This window comes from Ptychodera flava, chromosome 11, assembly GCF_041260155.1.
Source record: "Ptychodera flava strain L36383 chromosome 11, AS_Pfla_20210202, whole genome shotgun sequence".
Classification (NCBI taxonomy): Eukaryota; Metazoa; Hemichordata; class Enteropneusta; family Ptychoderidae; genus Ptychodera; species Ptychodera flava.
This window is the reverse complement of record NC_091938.1, coordinates 3,259,910-3,280,656: the sequence shown is the minus strand read 5'-3', so window position 1 is coordinate 3,280,656 and position 20,747 is coordinate 3,259,910. Positions and strand designations below refer to the sequence as shown.

Genomic DNA, 20,747 nt, shown 5'->3' with positions numbered 1-20,747 from the left:
CGAGAATCAAAAACAACCGAATCGGCAAAAAAGAAGCAAACAACAATCGTCCCGCCTTACCGGATCATAATATTGTCTGTACGATATGTTGTTGCTCTGTATTCTACTATAAGCTTTGAAGAACGTTGGGAATAAATATGTAGCTTTCTTTGGACATTAGTACATTCACAGGCCGACTGGAAATGAATAGTCTTAATATGATATTTTTTCATGGGCCGGCCGCCCATGTCATACATAATTCATACACATACAGCAATTTTATCGAGTGCTGCTCTGCAGAAAGGAAGCTCAATCCTGATGAAATATGAACTAGGTTAAGTGATATCAATATTTCATAATTACAATTTATTATTTTAATAATCATGAAAAAATATCATATTTTAGACTATTCATTTCCAGTTGGCCTGTGGTACATTGCGTGGTGCTGATCAATTGATTGATTGAATCCTCTGGTAAGGTATAACACGCTAGGCCATTAGACAATCGTGACTGTTAATGACTGTGTGTGACTATCTGATGAAGGATTGGAATTAGAAGAAGAGGGGACCGTTGGTAGCTTATACATGTTTTATTGCAGACATCCCATATTAAAACGGAAGACTTGTGCATATCTATTTCCCGTGGTCCTTTGCTTTGAAAGCAGGCTCCGAACAATGGGGATAAAATAATGTCATTTGCATCATTCCGTATATACTGCTCTTTAACAGAGTTGATGAATCATTGATTACTTTTTCTCTCTGGCTACTTTGTCTGGTTTAGGTCTCCCTGACGCACCAAATGAAAGAAATACGCTGTAAAAATTAAAGTTTCATTGATCAATACAGACAAAGAACAACCCGAGTTCTCCAGAATGACCGTTGATAAAAACAGGATTGGAACTAATTTGGGATAATTGGATCTTTAGGGACGGTCTCAGATTGTCGCATGTTCAAAAAGCGAAATTCGTTCGTTAAAATGGGGGTTTGACCTCCAGTCAATTAGTGAACTTCACTTTCGCACTTTTATTTTGTGATCACAAGTTCTCTTTACATTGTGTGTAAAAATAAACAAAAACTGCACACTCATACCAACAAATTTTGCTGTAACTGTTTCCAACTCGTTCGTGTCATGCTATGATTAATAGTACTCATTTTTGATGAATTGCTTTATGATGTACATGTATTGTGGTCAGGGGATACTTATTCTAGAAGCTATAAAAATGCTACATTGTACTCTCAGGCAGACGTCAACATTTCGCACATATTAAAGAAGTTTCGTTTAGGGGAGGGGTTTTGATGTAAATGAAGGAATTTCGTTTCTTGAACTTATGCGACAATCTGAGACGGTCCCTTATATTTTTAAAATTTCTCGAAAGTGTTAGGTGCCCTACATAGCAGGAAAACTACAGAAAGATTTCAGTACAAGGCTGTAACAGGGTCTGATCAGTATGTAACAGTCCCTGAGAAATAATCTCTGTTACAAGACCTGTAAAATTGATAAGATATCAAAGGTGTATGAGCAGGGCTGTATCAGGCCTGGTATTATTAGGAATGTATAAGCTTACAGTGATGTAATTTCTGAGCGTATCCAGTGCTGTGACCACATGACTGAAGTACTGGTGTACAAACAGTGGTGAGTCAGTGTTGAATTTACAGGGCCTGTTACAGGTCTGAAAATTTGTCACATTACAGGAGTGTATATTATCAGAAAAATGGGCCAAGTTTGATGACAGAAATGAATACAGGCATAATTGTGTACTTTAAAATAGTGACAACATCACTGTTCGCTCCCATATAGTTATCAAAACAAGTCAACAATTGTATGAAACATGGACATACATAGAGACAGACTGACATACACAGACTGGCACAGAGTGATGACATTGACCCCAAGTGTGCCTTGGCCCATGAAGAGTGATAAAGATATAACAAACAGCTGAATGTAATGATAAAATAGTTAAGTATAGGCCTCTACAGACACTGAGAGTGAATATGTTACAGCAATTTGATTAGTTTCTTTTCCTTTTCTACTCCTGTGATAATCTTTAAGACAATCAATCTGCAACTTGCAAGGCAGTTTATGTATTGACAAATATGTTATCTTTTACAAGCACATAGCAAACTGTTCTTGATTTTTCATTTACAATATTTGACATAGACTGAAATACATAACATGCAACCAATGTTTACTTTGCCCATACACCAGATACATGGAGGAATTTCAACATACAATCATCAACTCAGAAACCCTACAGGGAAAAGTAAACATTGTTTTCTTCCAGAACAGCTGGTGCATCCACATCTGGAACAACTTACAAACTTAACCAATTACACAAGGATGATGACACAAGAGATAAAGTTAAACTGTGGTGAACTTGACTATTCCTTTCAAATCCTTACCTAATTTGACATCTTAAACTAAAATACACTGCATGGTTAATTGGCGCAAAAATGGCGCAAAAATACATTGGGGTGGACCATTTGATAAGAGACGGTGTCTGGAAGATCAATGAGGTACATTATCTTTTTTATCCGATCCATTGTACATTCTTTTTCCCCCACTCTCCCACCTTTTCTTTCTGTGAAACCTTCTCTGGCTGAATTTTTAATTGGCATTTGTTTGGAATTTTTTCAAAATCTGCCAGGATTTTTTACCGCATTTCAACACCAAATACAGTTTACCATATCAAATGCTTACTAAATCACCACATTATATACTCTTAGTTCCAGTAGGTATAAAATTACCAAAAAAATCTTAAAAACACAAAATGAAAGATATCCCAGTAACACTGACAGTTTTGCAAAGTTGCCCCAAAAATTAAAAATTCCAGATTTCAACTTAATTTCAATATATCTTATTAACAAAAACCCTAAGAACCGGTTTACTGAATATCAAAGCAATCAGACAGGTAAATTTTGAGAAACAAATTTTTTGACCAAAAATGAGAAAAATTGCCCCCAAAAATACAAAATTGCAGATTTCATCCTAATTTTAAATATATCTAATTAACATAAACCCTAGGAACCTGTACACTAGATATCAAAGCTACCAGATCAGAAGTTTAGGTGAAAAATTTTTTGACCAAAAAAGGCAAAAATTGCCCCCAAAATAAAAAAAAATTGCCAGTTTCAACATACCTTCAATACATTATATTGAGATTAATCTTAGATACCTGTATACCAAATATCAAATCAGTAGTTTTTGGATAAAAAAAATTATCAAAAATTGGGAAAATTGCCCAAAAATTACAAATATGACAATATCAATACAATTTGTACAGGCATGACTGAGGTCATCCTGAGGAACATGAATATTAAGTTTCATAGCAATCAGATGAGCGATTTCAGAGAACAAGATTTTTTGACTAAAAACAGAAAAAATACCCTAAAAATACAAACATGCAAATTTCATCCCAATTTTTGCACATATAATTTAGAATACCTAAAGAAATCTGCATACCAAGTTTCAACCAAATCTGACCAATGCTTACTGAGTTTTAGCCATTTGCAGGATTTTTCCTTTTTTTCCCCTCATTTGCATATTTTTGGCAATGACATGTTCATTTGAACAAATTCACATCTCCACCCCTAGGTGCACCTGTACACCAAATACTAAGACAGTAGGTGCTACGGTTTAGGAGTGTTTGATGTGGACGGACATACATACATACATACATACATACAGTACATACATACATACGTACATACATACATACATACATACAGACGACTTTTTTCCACCTTATAAGAATACCTCCCATTTGCATATATACATATGCATATATGGGAGCTTTAAAAATTATTGACCCTGTTACAAGTCTGTATTCACATTGCTGTGTATAGTCCTTTAAATACAATGATGGGTCAGGCAAATTTCAGACCCTGTCATATCACTGTGTCTACAGCACTGTATATAGCCATGTCATCACAGCACTGGCCACAGACCTGTACATCAGCCCCTGTCACAGCAATGTAACATCTTTGCTGACACAGTCCTGTACCACAGGTCTATGTCAGGGTCTGTACAGGGCCTGTCACAGGGTCAAATGTTTTCTTGCTTTGTATAGCTGGAAGTTGCAATATTACAAATAACTCATAAAAACAAAAGTATAACTTAAAAAGAACAGCAGATGAGCTTACATTTGCAGATTAAACAGACATTACTTCACCATCCAATCATCCCAAATCAGTTCCAATCATGTTTAAAACGAGTCATCGTTGATGACACAGTCCCCGCTTGTCCATTTGTTGTAATCTTTGGTGTCTAGGTAGCTGTGCTCTAGGTAGCTGTGGAATGACATTGATGCAATGGGTGTATCAGGCCTGTGACTTGCATAATAAAGTAATCTGAGGAACGTTCAATAAATGACTCATCTCTGCCGGTAATGACCAGTGAAGGAACTTTTGATTACATCACACATAACGATGCCCTCACTGCCTCTAGTGTAATGACGGCACATACTATACACATGGTTTGGTGGAATTTTCAAAATGGTATGGGATCGGTTATGTTGTTGTAATCAGCCGTTTCGGATCATATAATGAAACAAATTAATGTGCACAAGAATGGAGCCATAGTATTTTATCTTCACATCACGTTTGAACAAAATCAGTCCATCGAGGGACAGTGACCTATGTTTATGTTTCAAAGACATAAAAAAATCACACCAAAATTGAAATCAAATGGCTGTCTATTGACCATATGGATCATAGCACAAAATTAGTAGACATGCATATGTGTGCCATAGTACTTTATCTTTGTACCAAGTCTCAACAACATTGGTTAAGGAATATTTGCATATGATTAAGCCTCAAAGACATGAAAAAATCCAAAAATGACCATCTGGCAGCAATATCGGAAAAAAATGACAATCTGGCAGCCATATTGGAACATGTCACGAAGTAAATTGACATGTATATGTATGCCATAGCGCTTGATCTTTGTGCCAAGTTTTGACAAAATGGGTGTAATGACCTTTGAATTACGCTTCAGACATGCAAAATTCCAACAAAATGGCAGTTCTGCAGCCATATTGGATCCCATCACAAGGTTAATTGATACATGCATATGTATGCCATAGTGTTTTGCCTTTGTGCCAAGTTTGAACAAAATCGGTTCAAGGATGTTTGAGTTATTGGTTCAAAGACATGAAAAAATCGCAACAAAATGGCCGCCTCACGCCCATATTGGATCGTATTGCAATATAATTCAACATGCATATGTAGGCCATAGTGTTATGCCTTTGTGCCAAGTTTGAACAGAATCGGTTCAAGGATGTTTGAGTTATGGTTCAAAGACACGAAAAATCACAAACAAAATGGCCGCCTCGCGGCCATATTGGATCGTATCGCAAAATAATTTGACATGCACATGTAGGCCATAGTGTTATGCCTTTGTGCGAAGTTTGAACAGAATCTGTTCAAGGATGTCTGAGTTATGGTCCAAAGACATGAAAAATCGCAACAAAATGGCCGCCTCGCGCCCATATTGGATCGTATCACAAAATAAATCAATGTGCATCTATAGGTCATAGTGCTATGCCTTTGTGCCAAGTTTGAACAAAATTGGTTAAGCAGTGTCTGAGAAACTGTTGATGACGGACGGACGGACGGCAGACGGACGGACGGACGGACGCACAGACGGGACCCAATCTATAAGTCCCCGCCGGACTTCTTCCGCGGGGACTAATAAAAGAAGGCTATGCGAGGTAACAAGTCATGGAGATGACGTCAAAGGATACAACAAGACAAGTAAAAATCATAAAATACACTTTATGAGTTCGTATTACACTTTCGCAAACATGTGGAGGACTATGCGTAGATCTGCTGTCTTGTTAGGATATGGAGGATTGACGAAATCCTGATGAAAATTGACCATTATTTGATACTTGATATCAATGTACCTATATATGCCACAAATGAATCCACTATTGTGATCAAATAGGAGTGCGGTGTCATTGAAGCAGTCTTCCATTTATACTACTGCCACAGTAATTTCAATATTTGATGTCATATGCTATCCATATAACATTCTGATGTCTTGATATCACCTGGCTTTGACCTCAACTCCGGTCAAACTCAAATACAAGAAACATGTGAATTGTAAGTCTCATTTTGATAAATCAAACGTAGACACTGACATTTGACTGCTAAGAAATGTCTGGTGTTCACAAGGGTGTCACATTAAAATGAATGGAAATTGTAGCTGGTAATGTGGTATGGTACTGAGGTACACTGAGTGTTCTGGCTAATTTTTAACGTACATCTATTTCGCAAGGTATGAACTGTTAACCCTTTGGAGGAGCTATGGACTAATCACTCTACTGCGTCTGACTTCACAATTGACATACAAAAGAATCAAATCATTGTGCAGTATAACAAGTGAAAACCTGGTCAAAGCCAGTTGACTGTCAGATATGTTTACATATCTATCATGTTCAAGCATTTTGCATGATCATGAAGACCAGACATTTCTGTCCTATAATTGCAAGTCTAAACTGACTCCTATGCAACGCACAGAAGAAAACAGACAGAAAATTTCTAAAGAAAGCGTGTTTTATTGATGATTATCAGCTAAAAACACAAGATACTGATGACATCTTGTCTCATGCAAAGGAGAAGTATTTCAATATTTACAGGTGAAAATGTACATTGTGACATGCTATGTCAAAAGTTTAGCTTAAAGTTTCATATTAAGTGGAGTGCTGCTCATCTATTGGTCAATTCTTATCCCTAGGATAAATTTAAACTATTTGCAAAAGTGAAGTTTATGATTTAATTGGCATTCATGTTAATTAAAATTGATTTATACTGGAGAACTTGAATGAGGCAAGTATTTGGCCATGATTTTATCGTGATTTGACAACTGTTGAGAACAAATTGCAGTTCTCAGATGTAAATTGAGTCAATGATCAAGCTGGTTGACTTTATAAAATGTAAACACCACAATAGACATGGTATTATTTATCAAAATGCACTCTAATATACAACAGAACGATGCTTGTCATGACAATATATCAATAATGTTCTGAAGATCAATACTGGCTCTACGTCAACCATTCCTACTCCTCCTTTCATTGTAGCAACAGTCAATCATGCAATATCAATCTCTTTTCTACCCTCTGTACTCATGTTACTAGACAAGGATTTCATTAAATTAACATAATCTGATTAAAATGTGCAGGATTACCCAGTTAGCAGGTATCATTTGCTCAACTCTTTGGCCAAGGTGACATAAACATAGTATTGCATATTGCTACAAAAGCTAATACAGTGCTGAAATAGTCTGCTGATAATTTTAGTTGGAAAACACTTTACTTGTGAGAATTACAAAAGGAGCATCAAATGAAACATTAGTGTCCCTTCTACTTAGTATCAAAAGAAGTATGTGACGGGCAAAAATCTATTTCCTGAATATTGGCTAAGTTCATACTGTATGCCATACATATTTGAGATCATAGGAGTCACTTTTTAGCCAGGTAAAGTCAGGGACAACTAACCCTGATGTGAAATTGCCAATATGTGACAGATTGTCACAGTATTTCTCCTCACTTTGACTGGTTACTGCAGTAGAATCTGGGCACCATGGTAATATTGTTAGTCTTAAGGTAGAACACGCCTCAGGGACAGATAGTCGGACTCTCAAATTTCTACAATTTTTTTCTGATCTACCACTTAGGGGGGGCTCATTTTAAAGCTCTTGGAGAAAGAAAAACTTTTACTGGCTTAGTTTTTCGAAAATCCAAAATTTTCACTCCCCCCCCCCCCCCCCCCCCCCCCCCATAGAGTTAACACAGGAAATGGCGGCCATGTAATTTGTTTTACTAGTTCCAAACTTTACATGGTGAACCCTGAATTTTTTTGTTGATTTGTTAAGAGGATGGTTGACAGTTTCATTAGGGAAAGTTTCACTTTCGAGGGGCATACTACCTTAAGTTAACACCTTCAGCCACTAAAATAACACATCATCTCTCCAATATTTATGTTGTAAAATTGAAACCATTTAAGGGTTTAGGGTTAGCTACTGTTATAGTCAAGTTTAAATATAAAGCATACAATATTTTGTTGAAATGGGTCATAAAAAAATTTCACTTTAATCTAAATGGAAATCACCTTTACTGTGTATGAACTCTTCCTAGTCTCAGGGAAACTTTGTACCTTGGATTCTAGCCTGTCTCCCTGCCGTGGATTTCAGAGGCATGACCGAGTGTTAGAACAACATTCTATGGAAGTAATTGTAAAACCTGGTAAATCTAGTCTGCACAAATGTACCAGCAAAAGTGTACCGGGAAAATTTATGCAAATGAGCAGAACACATAGCTGATATGACTGTGGCAAAGCATCAACCTATGTACACTCCACAATGACCAATGTAGATCCCATGATGAGACATATGAGTAAATTCAATACATGAAAGAAATACCACAAGAAATGTGTAATTGATCTGAAGAACTGTCATGGTAAAATACAATGAAACACTTTCATGGAGCTCAGGCCAACTTTCGATATAAACATACCACATCTATGTAATATCAACAGAATTCATGACCATAAGACCAGGCTGTCATATTTCGCCAAAAAGCAATTTACATGCGTTGCAGACATTAAAGGGACAAAGTCGGCCATTTTTCATGAATTTTGTTTGATGCAAGATACTACTTATATTATTTGTCATGTTGAAAGATACTGAATAAATGGGTGACCATGCATATATTCGACCTCGGTTTTAGACAAATTAAATGAAACCATCGCGAAAATGAATTAATGGTCATGACCATTAATTCATTTTAGCGATAGTTTCATGTATCTATAATATTCACCAGCATGAGCTTACACAATTCATTTCAGTTTTATGGCGATTTATACAATGGCATGATTGTTACTTTTCATGCATTTTCCAGTATTTCTGTTCTCTTTGTAAAAATACAGCTTTTTGTTCTGTTACAACAGCAGTCAAAATGCTGAGTGTTCTGCTTGTCAACACAGCATGATTGTATGTGTTTACCATCCAATGTTATTGTTGACAGCATAATTCCAATCCAAACTACAATTCATTTTTTTAACAATAACACTGCACACTGTACAAAGTAGGCAATATTGGCTTACAATCCCTGTTCAAGATATTTTAGTGAGAAAGAAACTGTACTTGTTTCACCTCACAATGTCTAAGAAAATTACAGCTATTTGTAAGGAGTCTTATAATGGATGGATGAGCCTACAGGATTTTTGGAGTCATTTATGTTTTCTTAAGTACATTGTTGACTACAAATATTCTAAGACCAATCAAAGACATGATCAAAGTAATAACTTAAAGAAAATTCACCTATGGCTACAATCAAAAGTATTGAAAATCACAATAATGGTGAGTGAACTTCTGTACACATTCTGGCAGCTTCAAATTTTATGGAAATAACTACATGTACATCATAAAGTGTAAATATTGCTGGAAGTATTCCTTTAAAATTGTCTACATTTAGACTTAAGATGTTTTAACATGATATAAACACTTTCTCCCTCAAAGGGCGGTGGTCGTCGGAACAGCACTCAAAGGTCGCTAGGGACCCCTGCGACCAATATAAACACGGTATCAAAGCTACGTTGGCGATTGATGAAAGTTAAAACATGTTTGTCTTCATGTACATCGTAAAATTTAAATGTTGCAGCTATTTTGACATGAGGCATCTATATATAATGCATGAAAAACATTGTTTGTAAACAAGAAAGTTGCAAATGGGCAGTTCCGATGACCACTTCCCTTTAAGTTGAATACATTCATAATCATAGTTTGGTGTTATTTATTGTTTAGCATGTTGATGTTGGACCTATTCACATAGAATAGGCAATGTCATATGAATGTCATGTATGGTTAGACTTTGCATCAAGGAACAGTTTGTGAAAGTTTCATGGTCTTTTCATTTTGTATCTTCATGGAGGGGTTGCAGGAGGGGCCGAAGGTTGCATTTCTGGTCTGGAGGAGGCATCCATGTCGGGAGGAGGCAGCATTTGTTTCTCGTTAGTGACCTGTGTCGTTCCAGCTCCTTCTGAGGAAGTGTGTCCATCTGTTGGGTGTTCACTGTATGGAGGGGGTACTTCTCCATATCCTGGCTGTGGAGGGGGTACTTCTCCATATCCTGGCTGTGGAGGTGCCATTTGGGGTTGTTGGGGTACACCAGGATAATAGGCTCCAGCCTGGGGTTGTGCTGTGTATCCCGATGCCATGCTGCCATAGTTACCATGTTGTTGTTGATACACAGGTTGTTGCGGTGGATACTGGCCAGCTTGAGGATATGAAGGTTGTTGCTGGGGAAACTGACCAGTATGTTGAGGAGGGTCAAAATGTTGCCGTGGATACTGCGGTTGTTCAGGATATGAGAGGTGTGGTGGATACTGATAATTCTGTCCAGAATATCCAGTTGCTTGAGAACTGCCATCAGTAGAGACATAGTATGTTGTCTCAGCCATTTTCTTGTTAGCTCTCTTCACTAGGAATGGCATGCGACAGAAATCAATGAGCCATCCTATACCAAATATACCTAGTGTAAAGAGATACAAAGTTCCCCAGCATGGGCGATTGAGATAGTAGTGATGAAAACCAATGATGCCAAAAGGAAACCATAACACATAGGCATCGCACAGACTCTTGCTTGGATCCGGCTTCTGTATCCTGCGATTCACATCTCGCACCAGGCACGGCATGCGTAGAATATCAATAATCCAGCCAACTCCAAGTAGACCCAAAGTGAAGATATAGAGCAGTCCGAAACCAATACGATCCAGGTAAAAGTGATGCAAACCTAAGAATCCAAGCGGTATTCCAAGTACATACGCATCACAGGTAGACTTAAGTGGCTTTTTGTATTCGACATCCTGGTAACGTCGCTGTATATCATCATTCACCATTGACACAAGGCATGGCATACGAAAGAGATCAATGACCCAACCAATACCAAGGAACCCAAGGGTGAATGTGTAGGCCAGGCCCCAGGCATATCTATCAAGGTAATAGTGGTGGAAACCTATGGGAAAAAAAATAGAGAAATTATGAATCAATTCTTTTCTAAAAATTGTCATGTATTTATGATTATTATAAACTTTCACCTGAATAGCCATTACTTGTCAGTTCACATCACAGCAAAGCTAAAAAGCTGGGCTGTACGCCACAGGGGTTTCAGTTGCGGGAATATTCGATTTTCCTTTGTGATTCGGTAATGTAGGTCAAATGTCCAATTCTTTCTTTAATTTTTAGCACTCATGCAAACACTGGATGCTTTGTCTCTCTGCTAAAAAGTGACGTCATGGCAACCAGTGTTATCCGAGTGGCCCCATTAAATGTACATGTAGTCTTTAGCATCTCTTCTCAGAGACACATCATTAAATCACGGAAGGGGAAAACCATAGTTCTGAATGGGTTTTTCCCCCTTCTGAGGTTGTATTCCTTCCTGCAAAGTGAGCACAGCATAGTTTTCAGTCTCATTTTAATATTTGTACATATTGTCTTTCCATTTTGAACATTGAATCTCCTCGATACACAAAAATGTTCAAAACATTACAGAAGTATACACTAAGAAGCTATGTTTACAAGCCAAACTGGCACTCATCCTATTAGTGAAAAGGGGTGTGAAACAATAATAGACATGCTGATTGTTTAAATATTGAGCATCAACTTCTGTTGCGTCATGATATATACCAAATGTACACTCAAAGCACAAAACATACACTCGATTCATGGATGACCTTCAGCTGACCTCACAACCACGGCGCATGCGTGTTTTCATCTCAGGCCATAACAAATAACATACTCACCCAGTATACCAAATGGTAAGGCCAAAATGTAGGCATCATCCACTCGTTTCTTCCAAATCACGGGGAAAAAGCTTGGATTATGCTCGTGCTGTATTTTCAGGTTTGCAGCTTTGACAAGGCAAGGAATTCGAAACCAGTCGAATATCCAACCAATACCCAAAAGCCCAAACGTGCACAAATACAGAATCCCGAATCCGGGTCGCTTCAGATAAAAATGGTGTAACCCACTCCAGCCCAATGGCACCGCCAAGATATACGCCTCAAGAACTCCAAGCTTTTCTCTAGGAATCGAATGCAATACCGAGCTGTGCATCACTGGTTGGTTGTGTCGGATAGCATCGGGCACCGAGGTAGCAGCCATTTTGCTGCCGCTATTTGTGAATGCAGACTACACTGAGGTCACGTATTTGTCATGAGACTACTTTCAATGTATGATTACGCATGATCACAAGACCTCTCTGGTGCAACCATTAGAAAAAGGGATGTCAGGCGTGTTTGAGTTTGTGGGCCGTTGAACTTGTAACTCTAACTGTGATGACAACACCCTGCGTGCATGTAAATAATTTCCAAGTTACAGAATAAAAAAGCAACAACCCCTTGAACAATCGTGAGGATCTCAATATTAGTAAAGACAGCGCTGACGAACTCTGAGGTGCACACGCAGACTTAGATCAACCCGCAGCTTAAATAAGACGTTGAGAGAAATACCTCGGCTCAAACACTGATTCAGAAGATTGTTCGAGATCGTGTGATAAGAAATATCCATGTGACATGAAATGATTTCTTTGGTCATCATGTGATCTGAGGAAAGCGCGACATTGAACATATCCGATATGGTTAGGATGTGCAATGTCGCGCCTTCATGATAATACGGCAGCCTGTTGGTTTTACTTTTAGAGGACAACACTCAGGTTTTACAAAGGCTTCAAGTTGACCAGTAATATTTTTGTTTTGTTTGTTTTGTTGAAACAGGGAAAGTGGAGGCTCACATTGTCAATATAGTAACACTCGTAGCCCTATGAGCTATGGCGAGAGTGTCCGGCGTGGCTACGCCGAGGCGGCGCAGCCAAAGCCGGACTCTCTCGCCATACTCATAGCGCTATAACACACCCAGCTCATGTGACCCACACTGCACTGTGGCTATTCACTGGACAAACCATAAATTGCACATGGCCCATAATGCAAAACCATTACAATGCCATTTGTTATACTGACCAGAAATCCTGTAAAATTCTTACCAAAATCTGAGGAAGTAATCAGCGCGTTTTTTCCTCAAGTTACTTTATATCTCTTTTCATATGGGTAACATGTTGTCATGTTTCTGTGGTCCAAAATCAACAAATTCTCATTCAGATCGCATTCACAATATTTTAGAGATATCCCTATCATTGATCCATTTGAAACTATGCATTGATAAATCAAAACCGAACCAAGATGTATACGTAAATAATGATATTTCAATCGTGGTCACATGTCATGATGAATCGCGTAGCATTAAAAATATGCGGCACATATCCGTCCTCTTCCAAAATAGAAATTAAAGGGGCACTCCAACTTGGTAACATTTTTCAAAACACATGTTTTAATGTCAACGGTCGATATTTGACGTGGCGACTGCTCGTGGATCACGAGATATCGATAAAAACATGTCATTTCCCAAGCGTATTTTTAACACCCCTAAGTTTTACTATCGTTTCTGGTTATGACCCGAAATTCCCCGAAGGTTTGTTGTAGTGCTGATTGACGATATTCCACAGTACTGGAGATTTCCCATAATTCATCATGATTTGTACACACGAAAATTCCTCAGTGAAGTCTACTGTGTCCCCCATGTGCACACAAATTCACAGACTAGTTTTTTTTGTTTGTTTTTTTTTTTAAATCTGAAATCGTACTTTTAAGGACACTATTCTTCTCAATACCCATTTTAAATGATTTAGAAAAGTATGTTGGATCATGGAGGTAGTCTCTACTACCTCCATGGTTGGATTGAGAGGAGATAGCATTTTTGAAAAAATTGCCACCGATTGTGTCTTCAGCCATACAGAATAATGTAATGAAAAGTACGGAGACTAGTTGCACCTATTTTATGAAACAAAAGGATATTGATTTTTCCCCCCAAACAGAAAAACAAAAGAAATTTGCATGCTAATTTTGCTCAGAGAATGACCCAATCAGTTTGTCATAACAATAGGGCATTTGTAGTACCTGCAGAATGTGACTTTTATGGTTATTTAATGGTTTCTTTGAAATTTAAATTTAAATATCTAAACGTACTTTCAATAGATACAATTAATCAATTATCTAGAGGTTTTATATTATTGCTTTCAGGCAGTACTGAAAAGGCTATAAAAATTCTAACGTCGTGTGTACAAATATCATACTGAGTTGTGGGTAATTTATTGTACTGTGTATTCCTGGGAGTCCATAATAAGTTCGAACGACGCAATTAATTTACCTCCCACTGCGAAGACTTTATATAAGCTTACAGCATTATGCCTTTACCTCAGGTAAGTTTTTTTTAAAACATCTCCTTAGTTATTGTCATTTTCATTATTCTCAATCATATTTTTAACCAATACCACATGGATATCAGTTTTTTACGTGTAAAATATTAGCCGCCTCTGATGACTACATTTTGTCGTCTGCCAGTGCAGAGACAGCCTGTCAACCGAAACTAAGTTCCGTTTCGTCAAAATGTTTCCAATTTGAATATGCAAGAAAATGTACAGTTCAGATTTATATCACTGATATCATCTCCTACCGCGTCAAGGTAGTTTTTGCCATATTCAGTTTCAAAATGTTGAAATCCTGTCAATGTCCATTGCCACTGTATTGTATTGCATTGTCGACTCGAGTCGGCTATCCGTGCAGTGCACTCGAAAGGCAAAGATGTGTTATACTTAGGTGTGCTGACCGCGATTTACCAGGGTGTTTCCGTGATGAAAGTATTGGTTTTTTTTTCAAGTCAAATGTACAGAATTGAGTCACAGACCATCGATGCATCGATTATCAATGGGTAAGAATGCCGAGGCGCTCCCGATAGTTTTCTCAGCGGCTATACTAGTCACCTATGCGAATTCTGGTGGAATCAGCAAACTTTCTTTTCCGTTTCATTTTTGCGAGTCAGTGAGACTCGGCTTTCTCCCACGGGGCATGACCGATCACCGACGCGAGTGGTACTATATGGCGTACAGCAGCGTCAGCGTAGACTCGTACCCCCCCCCCCCCCCCCCCCCCAACAGCTTAGTTGACAATGGCCCCAGTGCCGAACGTTCGCGTTCGGAAGCTGAATTTAGATGGGACACCGGAATTCAAACTTTTACTTTTTTGAGGACATGTTTTTATCGATATCTCGCGATCCGCGCGCAGTCGCCACGTCAAATATCGACCGTTGGCATTAAAAAAATGTGTTTTAAAAATGTTACCAAGTGGGAGTGCCACTTTAACAAGTTTACCATTCCACACAAGGCTGATCGATACAACATTAAGCTTATTTATGTGCTCTGTCACACGCATTAGGGCCTACTGCATTGCTTTTCAGCGACGCAACATAAACAAATGCATAAACATAAACATGTACCAAATCAAGTAAAATATACTGATATATTTTATTGTGAAAGAAACGTCACAGTGACAAAAGAAATTCATAGAAGGCAAGTGAATACTTTTTGGTCGTCACCATGGCGAAATGGCCAACTCTACTTTCACAACATTTTGGAAAATTTATAAAATGTAAAGAATAAACGTACATAACATAACACCGTACCGTCACGTGTGATAGGACATGAAAGCTGATAACGGTGGTTAGTCTTCGTTATGGGATAATTCACTGTCAAAGTACTTTAAATTGCAAGTTAAGTTTGGCAAGACAATCGTGACGTCCACTCTGTGCCTCCACGCTGCAGCATTTGGACGACAGTGTTCTGATGAAAATATCTGTAGATCATATCCAGCATATTTTGTCTGGTTTTGACAATACAAAAACCTTTCTTTTCTTACAGAGCATTTTTATTCTGCTTTAAAATGGATTGTGACAAAAAGAGTTCAAAAAATCGTAATGCCGTTCATGTCAGCCGATTTCATCTCTCTATCACGAAGATATTGAATCTTCCGTCAATCCACAATCATCTTGATGCAATGCTCCATTCTGTAAAACCACCCTGGTACGATTATTCGCCATCTTTTTTATTGCCCTCGCCTTCTTTTATCTCGTTTTTCTCGCCTTCGCCTCCTTGCTGCTCGTTTTTGTCGTCGCCTTCTTTGTTCTCGATTTTCTCCTCCTCGCCTTCTTTTTTCTCGTTTTTGTCGACCTCGCCTTCTTTTTTCTCGATTTTCTCCTCCTCGCCTTCTTTTTTCTCGTCGTCGCCTTCTTTTTTCTCGATTTTCTCCTCCTCGCCTTCTTTTTTCTCGTCGTCGCCTTCTTTTGTCTCGATTTTCTCGTCATGGCTTTCTTTTTTCTCATCTCTCTCAGAGTCGGAACACTTACCAGGACAGGCACACGGTGATTTCAAAGCAAAGTACTGTGGAAAATAGGATTCAGATAAGTTAAACTCTGAGCTTCGCAGCATTATAGAAGTGAATCTTATTAGGTTTTTGTTTTAACAGCATTTATCATCAACCAGGACTGCACTGCAGGTTCCAAACCATTCCTGTTTTCCCCGCGTATTGTTGGACGGGATCTCGGAAGACCGTTCTTTTGTCGAAAACCGTGGAACACATCACTGCAGGCAAATCGAGAGCTGATCAATAGCCGGTACTGAACCACTGACTTTAAATGTGTTACTTTACATGATCTATTCCCACAAATATACCTATGGTGTCACATAGTTCAGACCAATAAACAGTGAAAGTGAAGACCAGAGTGATTTCATCTGAACCATTCTTTACTGTTCACACAAATCATATACCCCCGTTTTCTCTAGGTCCACACAAATCATACATACACAACTGCACTCCCTCCTTAACTCACTCATTTCATCTTCCTATCATTAGCATGACATGATGACTTGCTACTTTTTTAGGGACAAAAATATGATTTTCCTTACGTAATGCATAGGTTTGACGTATGGATCTTCACCGATAGGAATGAATAATGTATCGTCATTTTCCTCGTTGCATATAAGAGTAATCCACGATGTTCTGGAAGGAAAATGTTCAATAAAATATAGCTCTATAGTTTGTGCCTGAGATCGTTTCTGTCGCTCGATTTCAAATACAACTACTTTTCCTCAAAGACGGTTGTTAACTATTTGTTTTTTTCTTTTACGTAACCCTAACTTTCCTGAACGAATCAACAAAACAACTACAATTTACTAATAATGGTTTTCAAAACTTCTCGACAAGCACTAGTACTGAACGGAGGCCACTTGCTTATATAATTCGACTTTTGCTGTCATTGACTGCTCGATAGCAATCGAAAAGAGCAAAATTCTTGGGCTCGGAAATGTAAAAGAAAGACTTCCTTGGTCTAAAATCCAATAGATTGTTAATTCAAGTATAGACAATGTATTCAGTTGTGACATTTTCGTAACCATGCCCATTTTCTGAAAATGGTACTGAAGTTGCGAGGGTTCATGTACAATGCAATTACCTAATAGCATGACCAGTGCCACTTTTTCCTTCATATTTCAAGATAACGTGTGTACCATTGTGAAGAAATTGCGCTGTCTCGTGCGTACCGAGGGTGAAATAAACTGCTGCTCTACGGTCTGGAACTCGTTGACATATCTGTAGAGATGAATTCAGAGTAGTTTCAGTTATAAAGGTTAAAATCATGAGGGATTAATGAAATAATTAACTGACTAATTTTTAATTGATTAATTTATTGGCTGATGAACTTATCGATCAGTTTAATGATTAGTTGATTGATTGATTGATTGATTGATTGATTGATTGATTGACTGACCAATAGATTTATTCATTGATTGACCGATTGTACCTGATTTGTTGCAACTGGCGACCACTGTTACTCAGCACAGACAGCATCTATCTATTTTTCCAAAAGAGAGTCTTTGAATTCTCCATTGAACGAGAAAAATGACTCACCGCTACACCATGACAGCCAACTTCCTCGAAAGGCCAGCACGGATTGAAGGAATAGGAAGAGGCATCTTTCGATTTGACGTCTTTGTATCTGTGATGTTCGAGAAAAAGAATGTATCAAACAGAGGTCGATTTCATATTTCGCATACTCTAAAGTTAGGGACAACCAGATTCATTGAGGTACTGAACGTTGTAACGACTGATGAGGGGTTTAAAAGCCCTGGATCGAGAATATTGTTGTTGTCCTGTGTTTTTCACAGGCCCACGGAACGTTTCGTAGATCGTCGTCGGATGGGAAGTGACTGACACTGTGAGGCCGAAGGCCGAACCTCGGTACTGTATAAAATTCTTATACAGTACCGAGGTTCGGCCTTCGGCCTCACAGTGTCAGTCACTTCCCATCCGACGACGATCTACGAAACGTTCCGTGGGCCTGTGGTGTTTTTGATAGTTGGAAAACAGGAAATGTTGATTCCGCTGTGTCTTATGACAGAATGGAGACTTTTACGTTGAAAACTTGAAAAAGTCACAATCACTCAAAACTTTTGAAGAGCTCCAAACCAATCCGCACCCCTCAGCAGACAATGGTTAGTCCCTTCCAACGGCACTTATATTATCTGTATCGAACACACCGCATGATCATATTGTAATCAGGTCCCAGAGTCATAGACCCTATTAGTGCCTGTACTGGAGTACATTTAATTTTACCGGCTAGACAACAGAAGTACACCACACTACTTTTACTGAGTATACCCGTGTGTTGACGGCATGTTATCAGTGGCCGACTACACTCACCTTGCATCGATGGCTGGAAAACCTGAATTCGACACTCTTGACAGGTCAATAGCCCCTGAGTTGTCAGACATCTGACAAGAACACGCCCCTGTCTTCTTGCATTCAAGAGTCTTCGCCAGCGAGACTCCCAGAAATGAAAATATCACGACAAGTGTTGTTACAGTAATTGTTCTGAGAGACGCCATTTTGGAATCGCCTCTACCGATGAAGTGGCGGACTATCTTTCAAGGTTTAATATTAACTATATCCATTGTAAACAAATTAGGTACAACGCAGCTAGGTCACAGTCAGGACATTTCACAATTCCCATGAATGGCTACGAACAGCGCCACCAGCGTCGGCACAAGACCGATAGTTTATTGCAAACACCGAGCACCAAAACCCTTCAAAAACAAGTGATGGCTATACAGGTCTCTGATCAGTTGTGCTAGACAATTTTTTTTCATCAGTTCTAAAATTTTGGATTTTCTTTTGCAAGTGTTGTTAAAAATAGGCAAGCATGGTACATGAAACAATCGGGAATTACTTTTTTTTGTTGAGAGGCCAACATGTTTTCAAAAAGTTCATTTGAAAGAAGTAAAGTTCGATAAATGGTGAAACAGAGTTTTTCTTCAGTCATTGAATTTAATTAAAAAATTTGTGACCCCTATCTTATGGAAAACATTCATGGACGCAAAATATTATCACAAGGTTTTCCCAGTAAACCCCTTGGCCCAGAGTACAAGTCCTTTGGTACAAGCCTCATTTGAGTCTCATTGCACATACACCTTAAAAACGTTTTGACAAAAGCCATGCCAATATTTTGGAAATTTGTGAATGATATTTCAAACGGAACTACTGCAGGTTCATTTTCTACTGTGCAATTTATTACAAATGCATGCATATGCCTATTTTTTACACAGTAATTCTAGAACCATCTCTCCACAGGACATGGAAAACTGATGTATCCATATGAAATCTGGATAAACTTTGTGGTGGCCACAGAATGTTTCTTCATAATCACCTGCATGCCTACATTTTCATTCTGAGTAGATATCTCTTGTATTGATGCTGCCACAAACCATCTTACATTTATCGGTAGTTTATAGATACAAGAATACCAACACATCTTTATTATCATTTGAATAAAAAATGTGCTTCACAATTATGGTACATTTTTCTCAGACAGAAAGAATCTTTCATTGTTTTATTTTTGCTTTGAGCACTAAATGGTACATACTATCATACTGTACTGTTTGAATATTGATCATATTCCAGTATGTCATCCTTTCAGCACATACATCAGTATTACCAGTACATGCTTTATACGGTAGAATGCACCTTGGCGACAGATATTCTTTTCTGGTCTACCACTTATGCGGGCGACAGATATTCTTTTCTGGTCTACCACTTATGGGGGCGACAGATATTCTTTTCTGGTCTACCACTTATGGGGGCGACAGATATTCTTTTCTGGTCTACCACTTACCGTGGCGACAGATATTCTTTTCTGGTCTACCACTTACGGTGGCGACAGATATTCTTTTCTGGTCTACCACTTATGCGGGCGACAGATATTCTTTTCTGGTCTACCACTTACGGTGGCGACAGATATTCTTTTCTGGTCTACCACTTATGGGGGCGACAGATATTCTTTTCTGGTCTACCACTTATGGGGGCGACAGATATTCTTTTCTGGTCTACCACTTATGGGGGCGACAGATATTCTTTTCTGGTCTACCACTTACCGTGGCGACAGATATTCTTTTCTGGTCTACCACTTATGGGGGCGACAGATATTCTTTTCTGGTCTACCACTTATGGGAGCGACAGATATTCTTTTCTGGTCTACAACTTACGGTGGCGACAGATATTCTTTTCTGGTCTACAACTTATGGGGGATTATTTTGAAGCTCTAGAAAAGGCCATCTTGGTTTTTCCAAAATTAAAAATTTCTCTCAATAGAGTTATAAACACAGGGATGGGAGCCATTTTGAATTTCAAACAAGGGCAAGTGTTAGGCAATTTGTCCCTCCGATACCAAATTTTACACGGTGACTCCTGATTTTTAAAATTGTTAAATTTAACAATTTTAAAAATCAGGGGTCACCGTGTAAAATTTTCCAAAATCACATGACACAGATACCA

At 38.4% G+C, this 20,747-nt stretch overlaps 2 protein-coding genes across 2 annotated transcripts; both read right to left on the bottom strand.

Annotated features, from left to right (window-relative positions):
* Nucleotides 1-6,515: 6,515 nt before the first annotated feature.
* LOC139143278 (uncharacterized) lies at nt 6,516-12,214 on the bottom strand. Its single transcript, XM_070713475.1, has 2 exons — nt 11,781-12,214; nt 6,516-10,993 (listed from the first exon to the last, which is right to left on the bottom strand). Exons 1-2 carry the CDS (start codon nt 12,139-12,141, stop codon nt 9,903-9,905), a joined length of 1,452 nt encoding a protein of 483 aa, XP_070569576.1. The 5' UTR covers nt 12,142-12,214; the 3' UTR covers nt 6,516-9,902.
* Nucleotides 12,215-15,372: 3,158 nt separating this feature from the next.
* On the bottom strand, nt 15,373-18,852 carry LOC139143272 (uncharacterized). The gene is made up of 5 exons (XM_070713469.1): nt 18,621-18,852; nt 17,829-17,916; nt 17,374-17,510; nt 16,829-16,922; nt 15,373-16,303 (listed from the first exon to the last, which is right to left on the bottom strand). Exons 1-5 carry the CDS (start codon nt 18,803-18,805, stop codon nt 15,953-15,955), a joined length of 855 nt encoding a protein of 284 aa, XP_070569570.1. The 5' UTR covers nt 18,806-18,852; the 3' UTR covers nt 15,373-15,952.
* Nucleotides 18,853-20,747: the final 1,895 nt, after the last annotated feature.

Excerpts from the sequence above, each read along its gene's own strand:
- LOC139143278 (XM_070713475.1), bottom strand. The coding sequence starts at position 12,141 with ATGGCTGCTACCTCGGTGCCCGATGCTATCCGACACAACCAACCAGTG. Across the intron at positions 10,994-11,780 it reads CTTACCATTTGGTATACTGG|GTTTCCACCACTATTACCTT; the intron begins GTGAGTATGTTA and ends TTTTTCCCATAG.
- LOC139143272 (XM_070713469.1), bottom strand. The coding sequence starts at position 18,805 with ATGGCGTCTCTCAGAACAATTACTGTAACAACACTTGTCGTGATATTT. Across the intron at positions 17,511-17,828 it reads TTGGCTGTCATGGTGTAGCG|ATATGTCAACGAGTTCCAGA; the intron begins GTGAGTCATTTT and ends TCATCTCTACAG. Across the intron at positions 16,923-17,373 it reads GGCACTGGTCATGCTATTAG|AACATCGTGGATTACTCTTA; the intron begins GTAATTGCATTG and ends TTTTCCTTCCAG.